Consider the following 14,011-nt stretch of genomic DNA (forward strand, 5'->3'; position numbering starts at 1 on the left):
CTGCTTTGAAGAGGCTGATGATAGCACCAAGTCTGGCCTCAACAAAGTTGCCATAATGTGGTCCGGGAACTTGAGCTGTCTCCCCAAGTCGACTAGGAGCTCCCAGTCCGACACAGGTGAGCAGATCGGCTACTGATCTGGGCTATGACTGAGGCTGCTCACCAGCCCTGACAAAGGCGATGTTCCTCTGACCATGGACATGCTTGTTGTTGGCTACGGCTTTGGAGATGGTCTCTGCAACTGTCTTCAGCACCTGGTTGTGTCACCAGCGGTAGTGGCCCTCCTTCAGGGCTGTTGGGCAGCTGCTGAGGATGTGCTCGAGTGAAACTTTTCTGGAGATTTTCTGGGCTAGGTAGGACATCATACACAGCTTGAACCATGAACTTGATCCACTGGAGTTCTACCTGCCAGATATCAGTCCAGGAGATCTTCGTCTCCAGTGCACCCTCCCACATTGTCCAAGCTCCCTGCTGCCGCATGCCTGCCATCCTGCTGGTCCGTTCCTCATCAACACCTGCCCGCACCTCCTCCAGTAATAGCTGGCATCTGTCCCTGCCATGGGCCTTATCAAAGTGAGGTTGTGGGATGGCTCCCAACCCTGCCCGTCCAGTTGCCACTGTACCCACCAAAGCCCTGTGTCTTTGCCGAGACTCTGCTATATCCAGGCCTTCCTAGGCTCTCCACTTCCTGCCTGTCCGCACCATAATGCCTTCTGATGCCACTCTAGAATCCCTTGAGTCCCAATAGAGCAGTGCCTCTCTTGTGTGTGAAACCCTGAACTCTTCATTAAGGCTGCTGATAGAGAGCTGGAGTTTATTGCTCCTCCCATACAGTGCTACACTTCTTAGGCTGTGTGGCAGACAAAGCCATCTGCGGAGGTAGCTACTGATCTTTCTTTCCAAGATCTCCACTGTTGACAGGGTTACCTCGTATACCAGCAGAGGCCAGAGGACTCGAGGTTAAATGCCATGCTGGTAAATCCAAGCCTTGAACCTGCCAGGTAGGCCAGCCTTGTCCACTGTGGTGATCCAAGTCTCTAGCTCATTGATGGTTGCTTGGATTGCCACTGCATCCCTGAGGCTACAGTCAAAGAATTTGCCTAGGCTCTTGACTGGTTTCTCGATGATGGATGGGACTGCAATGCTGTCCAAAAAGAAGCAAAACTTGTCCACCACTTTTCCCCTCTTCAGCACCATGGCCCTGAATTTGGCAGGTTTGAAACTCATCTTTGCCCAGGAGATGAGCTTTTCCAGGCCTGTAGGATCCACCTACCTCCAGGCACCAATGATGTGGTGACAGTGAGGTTGTCCATAAAGGCTCTGATGGGGGGCTGCCGAACACCAGACTTGGACAGAGAGGGCCTCTGCACTCAGTTTCAGCTGCTTTGACCACCATGTACATGGCAAGGGTGAAGAGAATAACTGAGATGGTGCACCCAGTTATAATCGTCTTTTCGAGTCGGTGCCATTCCGATGTTGTATTCCGAGCAGTGACTCTAAGCCTGAAGTTCCCATAGTAATTCAGGATAAGGTCCTTGATCTTACTTGCTGCATGGTGTCGGTGGAACACCCTGGAACTCCAGGAATGCCAACTTTTTGTACCGAGGTGTCAATGTAGGCATTCTTTAGGAGCACGTTTGTCATCCTTCTGGATAGGACACTGAAGAATATCTTCCCCTCCATGCTGAGAAGCGAGATGGATCTGAACTGCTCCAGCTTGGTTGAGTTCTCTTCCTTGGGTATCCAGACGCCCTCCGCCTGCTTCCACTGGTCCGCTACCATGCCCTTGCACCAAATCACTTGCAGACATTTCCAGAGGATTCTAAGGAGTTCTGGGCAGCGCTTGTACACCTTATAGGGTACTCCACTGGGTCCTGGAGAGGAGCTGGCTCTGGCTGCCGTAACCACCTCCTGCACTTCCTTCCAGGTGGGCTCTCTGGTGTTGAACACCCTTGGAGATGGTATGTCCAAAAGGGCTCTGAGAGGCCCTAGCTCTTGCTCTCTATCAGGGTCGCTCAGGGTGTTGTGCAGGAAGTGTTATACCTCTTCTGTAGAGCAGCCAAGATGGCTTCTGCCCTAACAGCTACTTTGTAAATCCAAATGGATCAGCTATAAAAGCACTCCGCTTCCTGGCTCCCTCTCTCTCCTCCATCTCCTATGCCATTCTGCTTTGCACAGGGTCATGAGCTTCTTCCTAATGATGTTACGTTGCTCAGCCAGTGGGGGTTTCTCCTCCTCAGTTGCTACCATGAACTGTCTTGCCAGAGTCCGAAGCTCTTGCCACAGTTGGAGGATCTTTTCTGCCCTTCGGTTCATGGTGTAGTTGGGTCTGGCCACATCCTCGTTGAACTGGCACCAGACTTTGTGTTGGCTTGCTGGAGGCCACTTGATCCGGCGCTGCTGAACTACTCTGCTGGGAGCTAGAGGGCTTAGTGCTTGGAGTTTCTGGGTTCTGTTGGGTGTCTCCAGGCCGGGCTCCTCCTGCGTCTCACAAGGTGTGGATCCTGTGCACTGTACTGCTCTCCCCTGCGCCAAGCATTTCATTCATACCTGATGAATTTTAAGGCCACGCTCTTTCTTACAAACCTTGCCGCAAATGCATCTTTCAGTTGCTGTCGTCGATAATCCATTTGCCAAGGTCTTCATCGTTAGGTCTGTCCTATTGTGGTGCTCATTTTTTGCATTGTGAATTATTTTTGTGACTATTAAGCATATTTTCTCCTAAATTCTAATTATTGTAATAAAAAAAATTTGAATTCTCAATACTGTAAAACGGTCAAGGAATGTCCGGGTCATATTCCTTATTTAAAAATATAATAGGATTTGTTTTATTTATTTATTTATTTATTTATTTATTTATTTTTTATTGTGAAATTATTTTTGTGAAAATTAAGCCTATTTTCTCCTAAATTCTAATTGCCATAATAGAAGAAAAAAAAAATCTCATTCTCAATACAGTAAAACTGTCAAGAAATGTTCAATTTATATTTCTTATTACTAAATGTAATTAAAAAAAAATGTATAATAAATTTCATTCTGGCATTATTTTAGTGAAAATTAAGCATATTTTCCCCTAAATTCTAATTAACGCAATAGAAAAAATGTAAATCCTCAAAAATATTACATGTATACATACAGTAAATATATAACTTTATTTTATTTTTTTATTTTTTGCATAAAAGCAAAGATAATTCGATTTGTTTCCAATAAATTTACTTTGTGAGATTCCCCCAAATAAAAAATATCACTCCTCCGAAAATATAACATTTAGTTTTATATGTGTGTGTGCACGTGTTTTCAGGCGAAATGGAGACTCTGACTACAGTGATGGTGAGGAGGATTTTTACTACTCTGAAATCGAGGTGAACATGGACACACTTTCAGAGGGGCTGTCCAGTCTCACACCCACCTCACCCACTACATCTGGGCCACCCCCTGTCTTTCCTGTCCTGACCTGTGATACGCCTCGATCCGAGCCCGCTCACACCCCTCTCAGCCAATCAGCACCATCGGCGCTGTGCCACATCCGCACTGACCATGCTTACCAGGTAACATTATCCTAACATACCAGGCAACATTATCCGAACATTATCCCCAATCTTGAACACAATCCAGGTCACGGTCTTATAAAATACTAATTCATTTTCAAACACAGTCTCTGTTTTGGCTAATTACAACTGCAAACAGTGGAACACTCATATTCTATTATGGCTTAGAGATATTTGGATTGTGATGAAGTCTCCAGTGACTCTCTCCAGCAAGGCTTTATAATTCTGTTTGGGCGCATGTGTGTTTACTTTAGAAACACAAGACCCTGTATTAGTCAGTATTGCACTCTCTCTCTCCTTTGAGGTCGAGTCAACAAAGCTTTATATATAAAAAAAATAAAATAAAAAGTAATGATTCACCAAAAAATTTGGAACTTATTTAAGCAAATAATTAAGCTGAGTAATTAAGCCATGAAAGTAATATAATGACAAAATGGATTTAAATTAATTACATATTTAACAAATGGGAATTAAGAAAAAAAATAGGGCAAGAATGATAACATCAGAATAATAAAGTGTGAATATTAACAGTAGTTGTCTTGCTGTCCATCTCTAAAACAGGCAAAGGTTAAACTATTTGACCTGTAGGATTCTGTTAAATACTCTGCCTAGACCACTGAATACATATATGTCTGTTTAATTGCTGGAATCCGATTTATTGATGTTTTTTGGGGTTAATGCAATGTATGTGACTTAAGAGGTTGGGAAAAAGACCTGATTTCAGGACCAGATTCGATAGATTTTTTTCCCCCTTCGCTGCTGACACAATCTGTTTTAACCAGCCTATTTGTAATACTTTTGCAGCTACTAGCTTTTCATGGTTTTGTTTTTGGGACAGCTCTTCTTGGCTAAGGGGAAAATCAGTTGGGTTGTGGTTGTGCTTAACACTGTTTTCTCTATTTCTCTCTCTGCGTGGCTTTGCTAATATGGCCTTTTACACTCACACACAAACAAACACACACTGTTTTTCAGGCTACAACCTCTGTCAGCATTCCCAGCATGCCCTCTGAGCCACCTCACAGTGAGGACAGAATTAGTGTATCCTGGCAGTCACCTCCTGTCATATTTAAAGGCCCACTGGTGAGATGGTTTCTTCCTTTCTTTCTTTTTGTCAGAAGTAAAGTGAATGTTTGTCACATTCTAAAATATATAGATCTCACTGACAAAGTTCACAGAGGAGTCATCCTGTAAGCCTTGTTCTTTGTGTCTCTTTTGTCTTTCTCTGTCTGTTGGGGTCTTTTCAGAAGTTGCACTTGCATGGCTTCTGGTTTCCTGTTTCAGATGCTTTTGCAAAACACGACAGAAAATATCTAGTTTACTAAGTTGACAGTTAAAGAACCTGCAGAGTTCTTTTACCTGTCAAAAAGACATCTTTAAATATGAACTAGTTTTGAGCATATATTGTTATTAGAGATGTACCTAAATAGACATTTTGGTTGACACTAATAGCCAATAGTTATTTTTAAATTATAGCCAAAAGTTGATATGTTTGGTGATAGTACAGTATCTGTTGTTTATAAAAAAAAGTGTTAGACAATTATGCCCATCAGTGCCCGCCCACTTTTTCAGGGCTTTGGTATTTTTCCCATTAATTTTTTTACCATAGGTATTTCATAAAATCACTCATGAAAGAGTTGTAAGCCATCAACCAAACCAACCAGCTCTGAGGTGAATTGCACCATTCTAAACTGTGATTTAAAGAAAATATTATATTAAAATCGGACAAAAAGACAAAGGTACAAGACTGTGTACTTACCGTCTTTAATGGTGGAATTAACTAAAATCCCATGAAGCATTGTGAATTACATAATTAAATTAAAAACGATGGAAAAATAAAATTATAGATTTGAAGAATAGAAACAATATAGTTTGATTTTATTGCAAAATATGTATTTATTTATTTACTTAAGTAGTTTGAGAGTAGGGATGGGCATTTTAGAGTAATTTTTGTTGTCGAGTACTCTAACCCACAAAAAACGAGTAATCGATTACCTGTAAATTAAAATATGAATTATGACACATACGTCAAATTTGTATTTTGATTTATTCACAAACCTTACCAAGAACGGTTTAAAAAAGGGGAAAAAGAAATAAAATTAATATGCATTAATAAAAAATAACAGTAAAAAACATTTGGACACACAATACTGACGGCATTTGGGTAATGCATTTATAAGCTCTGAGGCTGCGTAAACATTAATCCGGATACATTTGAAAACTGCGTTTTCGTAACGCTCTGCATCCACACTGCCATTTTCAAGCATTTTCCAAAAGTTGCTCATCCACACTAAATGTATGAAAACTCTTAAATCCCCTTACTGCGCATGAAAAAATCACTGTTCCATGTACAGTCCGAAACAATGCAATTGTTCTGGTGTTTCGTCACCGGACAGCAAATCTGAATAAACTTCCCATCGCCTTTGAAGGAATGCAATGTGAAGGTTGTACTAATTAACATTTATCTTTAACAATGCTATCAAAGTTGATAGCAGCCATTACAACGCCGTTACAACAAAGGCCGCCATCTTGATTGTTTTGGGTTGAATGGATCACATCACTGCATCACATGACAACAAATACGTCATTGTTTTCAGATATCTCAGTTTTCCCCATCCACACTACAACGCAAAGACGTAAAAAATATTTTTTTAAAAGCTCCGTTTTCACTGTCAAAAACGCTGTCTCAGTGTTGACGGAAGGCAAAAGTGTAGAGAAAAAGATGCCTTTTCAAACAAAAATGAATTAGTGTGAATTAGACTCTAAACGAAGTAGAGTCTACTTAAAGGCGATCACATTTTTATAATTTCACATGTAATAATTCAGAAAAACAAGTGCACTCTTTTTATTAAGTGCAGTCTGCCCATGTTTAAAGATTTCTCACACATACTGGTCTGATTAGCTAACAAGTTTCTTGTACCGCTTTGCATTTCATTTCCACCATAAAAACAGATCCTTTTCCATTGGATTGCATTACTCCAACAAGAACCAAATATCAAAAGAGTATAATTCAATAAGAATCAAAATATTACAAGTATTGCGACACTTGGCTTTGCTTGAAAGCACACAAAGACGCAATCAAAGTTCCTTCTCTCATCCAACACCTCAACGACACACATCCACAGCGCCCCTCAGTGGACTCAGTTGTAACTGATCATTTGAAATGTGTCATGGAAGTGGGCGGTCACTGCAGAGCTCTTTTGGCATGCTTTCTTCACCGCAATTCTCTGACTGGTGGACTTTTTCCTTTCAGGATCATGGGTAGTGTAGTTGTTCACCAGAAATTCCGCCATTAAACGAAGATGAAATAACGCAGACTGATGGCTTCAGCGGAAGCATATACCATCAATTATCAACCTCAGAGCTCACAGTAGATCTTTCTTTAAAGGTTTATATGTTATTGTAAAAATATACACCACTATGGAGAAAATGAATGGGATTTTTACTTCTAGAACCCGACTGTTGCGCTCTATACGGTTATAATGTAGAATTGTATTTGCAAAATCAGGTATGAAAACATACAAATGTACAGGAGAGAAGATAGATAACTGTTATATAATATTTTATAATATTTCATTTTAACATTTACCAGATCAAGCTCATATTCAGCCTTACTATCAGAGCTACACCTGGCAGACGAAAAAAGGCTGATAAGAAATATCATAGACTTGCAGGAGGGTCCTGAGCCATATCTATGGAATATCATAGAGACTTGGAGGTGCACTCTTTTGACTTGGGCCAGTAAGCAACCACTAAGAATACCCTAGCAACAGCAGCGCCCCGGTAACCACCCACAACACTGTAGTATCATGGTGGCGAGTTTCGTCACCACTCATACTTCCTTTAGAAAATGTAAAAATGTAGTTGTTGCGCATGATGTTTAAAGTGAGTGCAACATAGGTCATCTGAGATGTTAAGCTTGGCTTAAATTCTTGTGTATTTGGTTGTGCTTTTGTTGAATTGGGTCACTTTTAATATGAAATACCTTTGCAGGGCCCAATGACTCAGATCCGCACTGTTAGCATCGGTGAGAAGAGACAACCTGTTAACCACACCACCGTAAGCAAGACGCATATCAGCCCCTCCAATTCCAAACCCACCACTGGAACCAGGTATCCTGTGTGTTCACATGTCTGGAGTCGTAATGGAAGAGTGAATGTATGATGTTTTTGAAGTCTTGCGTCACAGCTTGTCTAAAGCTGAAGTCTAAATCAGAAATTTACCAGGGGTAGGGGGAAAATGTAACCAAAAGTGCCAAGAATGTCCCACATGATTAAAAAGTGGGATCAAAAATGCCCCAGTAGTGAATTCCTCTTTTTTAACATGTCAGATTTTGCAATAAATCTCATGTTATGGACACCTTAGTGACTTGTAGTGGTAAGATATCAGAATGGACCCATTTCACAGACTGTGATGACGCATGTCTGCCTCAATTTAGCATCGTAAATTTAGCAAACTTTTAAATATTTTCATTTTTTAATTATTTATTGTTTAAACTATGTCAAATATTTCCCCAGGAAACCCCGTAGTGAAGCCAAGAAGTGCCGAAAGGTCTATGGCATGGAGAAGAGAGATTTGTGGTGCACAGCATGTCGCTGGAAGAAGGCCTGCCAGCGTTTCACTGACTGAGCTCTAGTCGTTACTATGTCAAAATGTGCTCTTCGGTTGTCGGTGTACCATGGACTGAGAACTGATAAACTCCTCCATGCTCTCAGAAGGGTATTTTCCTTGAGAGCTGAGATGATGCTATTCTGAGAGATGTGGCCATTTAAATGTCACTGTTTTCTCCAGGCCACAAGAGGGTTCTCTTTTCCTGCAGCTTCCATAGTGGAACATTTGAGATTTTGTTCAGAAAAATTAAGAAAAAAATGAAAAATATCCAAAAAATATTTGAGAAAAAACTTTGGCTTTTGCTGTATTGTTATATTAGGGCAAAAACATTTTTTAAAAAATTAAAAATGTAAAAAAATATATTTAAAAACATCCAGAAACAAGACTTTCAAAGCTGATTTTACAGTTTATTATACTTTAACATTGTGCATGTGTTCTTTGGAATACACTAGCAGAATTTTTTCCCAATAATTTTTAAGTGTGGCAGACTTTATACATGGCAGTTTTACTGTTATCAAACTCTGTAAGCTATTTTTTTATTTGGTATTGACTATTTTTGAACAGTTAACCATCTTACTTTTGGTTACATTTATTCAGCAACCCAAATTCAAATGCTGTTTAAAAAAGAAACCTGGCCTATCACATCATTTACACTTAAATCAAACAGTCTAACTTGCCATCTGTTCAAAGTTGAACTGTTTCTGGATGGTTTATCTTGCCTATAAGCACTTTTTAACACCCATGAAAATTATTTGCTTTTCAATTTTGTAAAGCAGATTACAGTTTAGCATTGCTGTTTCTTTTAGGAATCGCATAATGCATTCTCGCACTCTTGGCGCGTTCATGTAAACAGTGACTGTTTTAGCAAATTTTCAAGAGTTATTTCAACACTCTTTGCTACGTTTTTGTCTCCTAATATCTCTAAATAATAATGAGCCTTTTAGAGAGAGCCCGCTGTGTACTTCAGCGTGAATAGTTGTAGTGCAGGAATGTAAAATGGTCTCTCTGCACTAATGCACCAGAAAAACTAATTCTCTGTCCCTTACAGATCAACTGCATGCCTCTTTATAAGCTATGAGGTTTATTCCTATCAGTCCTCAGTATTAATTTAAAATAGTTGGCACTTTAATTGGCCAAGATTTTACAGCGGCTTTAATAAGTTCACTTTAAAATTGAACAAAGGCAGTCTGCTGAAGTCGTTTAGCACAGTTAGGACATAGTGATAAGGCTAATGTATACTTTGGTTTTCCGCATGCTGCTAAACCACCATCCACACTGTCCGCCTCGTGTACTTGTACATGCCTGTGTGCATTGTCTGCGCATGTGTCTGGAATTGACTGTTCAAAAAGTAGTCATGGTGCGCATGCGTTGAATGCATCCACACAGGCTCACAGTGAATAGACTACACTTTGAAAGGCTAGAACGGCTGACCGTGTGCGAGATGTAACGGCACGTGGAAAAACAAAGTATACCCTAGCCTTATAGTGTACTTTGGTTTTCCGCGTGCCGCTATGTCTCGCGCAAGGTGCACGATGCATACATTGTCATCAGCACAGTTCACACGAAGCCCAGTTTTTGTAGCCTTGCGTACTTGTAGGCATTGTCTGTACATATGTCTGAAGTTTACTGTACTAAAGAATATCACAAAGCAGTCGTAGTGAGCATGCGTCGAACATGTCCATACAAGCTTATGGCCAATAAATTTCATCATTACCACAGTCTGCATGGACTATCCACGTGAGCCACCATATGGGCTCATGGTCAATAAGCTACACTTTGAAAGGCGAAGTGATGCAGTGACATGCAGAAAAATGAAGTATACCCTAGCCTTAAAGTATAATTTGGTTTTCTGCGTGCCACTACATCTTGTGCACATAAATTCCATCATCAGCATTTCTTCAGCATGCAGCCCAGTTTTTGTAGCTTCTTATTATTGTGCACATGCGCATGTGTCTGGAGTTGACTGTTCTAAAGAGTATCACAAAGTAGTCATAGTGCACATGCGTCAAACGTGTTTTTACGGGCTCGACGCAATATAGACCAAATTTCTAAAAGCTAGAAAGTGCCACCGTGCACGAGAAGTTACAGCAAGCGGCAAAACGCAGTATAACTTAGCCTTAAAGTATACTTCAATTTTCAGTGTGCCGCTACACCTTGTGCACAGTGCGCCTCGTGTAAATTTCAACATTAGCACAGTCTGCACCGACTGTCCGCATGCAGCCCTGTTTTCATAGCTTTGCATACTTGTGTAAATTCACAAGTGCATGTGCCTGGAGTTGACTGTACTAAAGAGTTTCACAAAGCCGTTGTAGTGCGCATGCGTCAAATGCGTTTGTACGGGAGTATACTTTGAAAGGCTAAAATGTGCAACCATATGCAAGTATACCCTAGCCTAGCCTTAAAGTATACTTTGGTTTTCCACGTGGCGCTAAACCTTTCACATAGTGCACGTGGTATAAATTTCATCATCAAATCGGCTTGCATGGTCTGTTTGCATGCAGCCCAGTTTTTGTAACCTCTCGTACTTGTACGCGTCTGTGCGCATCGTCCCTGCATGTGAGTGGAGTTGACTTTACTAAAGAGTATCGGAAAGCAGTCGTAGTGCACATGCGTCCAAAATGTCCGTACTCTCTAGCGGCCAATAGACTACATTATGAAAGGCTACATGGACTGTCCGTGTACAGCCGAGTTTTCGTAGCCTTGTGGTACCCTTTGTGTCCCATACAGAATGTTGTAATTATCGCCAAAATATGGGACGTCCCAGCTAATATGGGAGAGTTGACAACCCTAAGCCTTGCTTACCTGTCCGCATCTGATCACATCGTCTGTCCATGTGCCTGGCATTGACTGTACTAAAGAATACACAAAGTCAAATGCGTCCATTTGGGCTTGCGCTCAATTGAGTATACTTTAAATGCTAGGGATGCACAAGATGTAACGACACGTTGAAAAACAAAGTACACCCTAGACTGTAGTGACTGGCTAACTAAACTAGAACAGGACATACCAGTTTCAAATGATCCAGTTCCAAATTACCATAAAACTAGTGTTTTTTGTACAGATGCAGAACTTGTACGCAGTAATTATTTGCAGCTTTCCCTGGTTAATCCTGTCCATGCTGTGCTTCCTAAGGAATTATGTTCTTCTTATACAGCATATAGCTACAAACCATATGGATCGGCAGCACTGTACATATTATTCACAGGCTTACTCTGACAACATGTAGACGTGTGTGAATGTAGATACTGCCATGTCTTACACTGTGCTAGACTTTCGCTTTCAATATCGAGTTGATCATATGGTGTTTTCATGTATACACACGGCTGGGTGTGCGCTGTGCTATCTGACCCCGAAGCCAGCTCTGAGCTGTTTCCCTTGATAACACTTGAGTCATCTGGGTCTATAGTGACTGGATATATGAATGTGATTTGTCAGATCATTAAGGTTGGAGAACATTAAAGCAAAAGTTCACACAAAAATGAAAATTCGACATTAATATATAATGTTTATTTTTTTCCACCTTGCAGGTTGGAAGAGTTAATATTGGTTTACCTTTTCAGTCCAAACAAAATAATCAAAAAGTGTAGCACTGTCTCAAAAAGCTTTTATAAATCATGGGAATCAAAGAAACAATTGGGCTGGTGCACAATGCCAAATGACCAAATGTCAAGGCATATTGTCCAATCACAGCTTAGAGCAGCTTTGTCTTCTCTTTTTCCAGTGGTCAGAAAGGAAAGAGAGTGTGTTCCTCTCATGATCATAACCTTCACTAAGTGCCAATGAGAAGAACAAGAGGGAAAACATTTAATTGCACTAATTTGTACTGCACAAAACGTATATTTTTATGTGTCGTTTTTATACACAGAAATTGAAGTTTTTAAAAGAAAAAGCTTAATGGTCGTATGGTGACCGCCATCGTTTTCAATTTTCATTGGGTCAGGGATGGGTCTTTTCACAGACCTCCTAAGTATAAGCTTACTTGGCGGTACTTTATGATGTTGTGCTAGTTTGGGCCTCGCAGCACATGTCTTGCCCTCAGCGATTTGACTGCAGGCTTTGGTGACTGTCATTCAGGCTCCTTTGATTCTTGGAAATGTCACTGTCTTAGTTTTTGATGGCTTGTCTTGTTTTCCCATGTAAAATGTTGCGTTGTTGTCCATAGGACAAGAGTCATGGGAAGATTTGGATTTAAAGGGAAAAGTTCACCCAAAAATAAAAAGTCTGTCACCCTTTACTTAACCTTGACAGATGTTAGGAAGAATGTAAGCCTCAGTCACCATTCACTTTCAATGTATGAAAAAAAGATGCAATGAAAATGAATGAGTGAATGAGGCTGTCGGTGCTGAACGTTCTGACTAACAACTCTTTTTGTGTTCCACATAAGAAAGAAAGTCAAACTGGGTTTGGACATCCCTTTAACCATCAAAAATCGAATGAGTTTTTGAGCCAGGAGTCACAAAGTGAATCACTTTTTTGGCTTTTTTGCCAAAACTTATATATGACATAAGATATAAAATGGAAACCATAAAAGAAAAGAAAGAATTGTAAGATTGCCTTTTCGTTTTTGAATTGAGAGTCTAGTGAAAAAACATGTAAATATTCATTGTATATTTCGGGCTAAAGGGTAAATGGGGAAAAAGAAGCATCAACGAATGTAAAATCTACAAAACAATATGCCTGTAATCTTTCACGGCTGTTTGTTTTTTTAATTGCCTGTCTCACACAAATTTCTTTCAGTCTTTTATTTTCATGCATATCAACCACTCAGAGTTTTTTCTTTTTAGTTTTCATTTTCAGTTGACATGCTTTAAATCTGCCCTTGCATTAATACGATTTCATTATTCAGAAATATCTGTGTATAAGTGAGTCTATACATCATGATGTATGTATTTTTGGAAGGTAGGATGGATGTTACTATGTGGATCATGATGTCATTCTGCCCTGCACATTCCATTTGATGATTTTTGTCTGTCTGTTCCCTGTAATTCTAGCTTCACTTACTGCATGTTGGTTCTTTTCAAACTGGATTTTCAAATGTTTCAGTGTTAATAAAATAAGGATTTTCACAGTACTCACAATAATCGAGACGTCACTTCGGTGCAGGATCTTTTCAAAACAACGATTTCTCCCTTTTTGTGTTAGTTTTACTGTTTAGGCCTTGACGTTTTGTCAAGCTCCCTTTTGACTGTACGTTTCCTTTCTTTCTCCATTGTTCCGCATTGGTTTATATTTGATGCATGTCTTGTATCATCTTTGTACTATCTGGCTTTATTTGTTTTTCAGAGGTTGACAGTGATGTGTCCAGAGTTGAGTGAATGCCTGAGAGGATGGAGGTGTTTCTGGTGTTTACTTGGTTGGTAATGAGAGTGGGATTTCTGTAATGTGGAGATTTAAATAAACATGGATTTCAGAAAGATGTTTGACTGCAATTGTATGCTCTTTTTGCTTCATGCTTTAAATGTAAATTCTGTCCTCTTTTAATAACAAAGCATAATGTAATAGGTTACTACACTTAAAAATGTATTACACTGTGAACTCACTGTAGCAACTCATAACGTAATCACAGTACGTAATGTAATAGCACATAATGTACAAGTGAAATTAATGTATACAGTATAATAATTTTCTCTTAACATTGTCATGGGCATAAAACATAATAATAGTTGGCAAATTAGGTTATTACGTTAAGAGAAATATACTAGGCCATAATTAACAATGCAAGTGAATGGTCACCAAAACTTTGAAGCTCCAAAAAGGCACATAAATACAGCATAAAAGTAATCCATTAGACTCCGGTGGTTAAATCCATGTTGTCTGAAGCGATCCAATCGGTTTTGGGTGAGAACACCAAAATGT

At 39.9% G+C, this 14,011-nt stretch overlaps 1 protein-coding gene across 6 annotated transcripts in view; it reads left to right on the forward strand.

Moving 5' to 3' along the window:
- The window catches only part of LOC127419954 (zinc finger protein 704-like), a 102,896-nt gene extending 89,324 nt beyond the window's left edge, over positions 1-13,572 (forward strand). The window contains exons 6-10 of one of the 6 annotated variants that reach the window (XR_007893756.1): positions 3,301-3,547; positions 4,520-4,627; positions 7,137-7,327; positions 7,538-7,656; positions 8,062-8,078. Coding sequence is in view for 3 of the 6 variants with exons in the window: in XM_051661811.1 (XP_051517771.1) it covers positions 3,301-3,547; positions 4,520-4,627; positions 7,538-7,656; positions 8,062-8,173 (586 nt within the window). In the remaining 3 variants the exon portion in view is untranslated. Of the gene's footprint in view, positions 1-3,300; positions 3,548-4,519; positions 4,628-7,136; positions 7,675-8,061 lie in introns of those variants that run through there. The other 5 variants (XR_007893755.1, XM_051661811.1, XR_007893757.1 and 2 more) reach the window with 5 other exon arrangements.
- The last annotated feature ends 439 nt before the right edge of the window (positions 13,573-14,011 follow it).

Source organism: Myxocyprinus asiaticus, chromosome 29 (assembly GCF_019703515.2).
Source record: "Myxocyprinus asiaticus isolate MX2 ecotype Aquarium Trade chromosome 29, UBuf_Myxa_2, whole genome shotgun sequence".
Classification (NCBI taxonomy): domain Eukaryota; kingdom Metazoa; phylum Chordata; class Actinopteri; order Cypriniformes; family Catostomidae; genus Myxocyprinus; species Myxocyprinus asiaticus.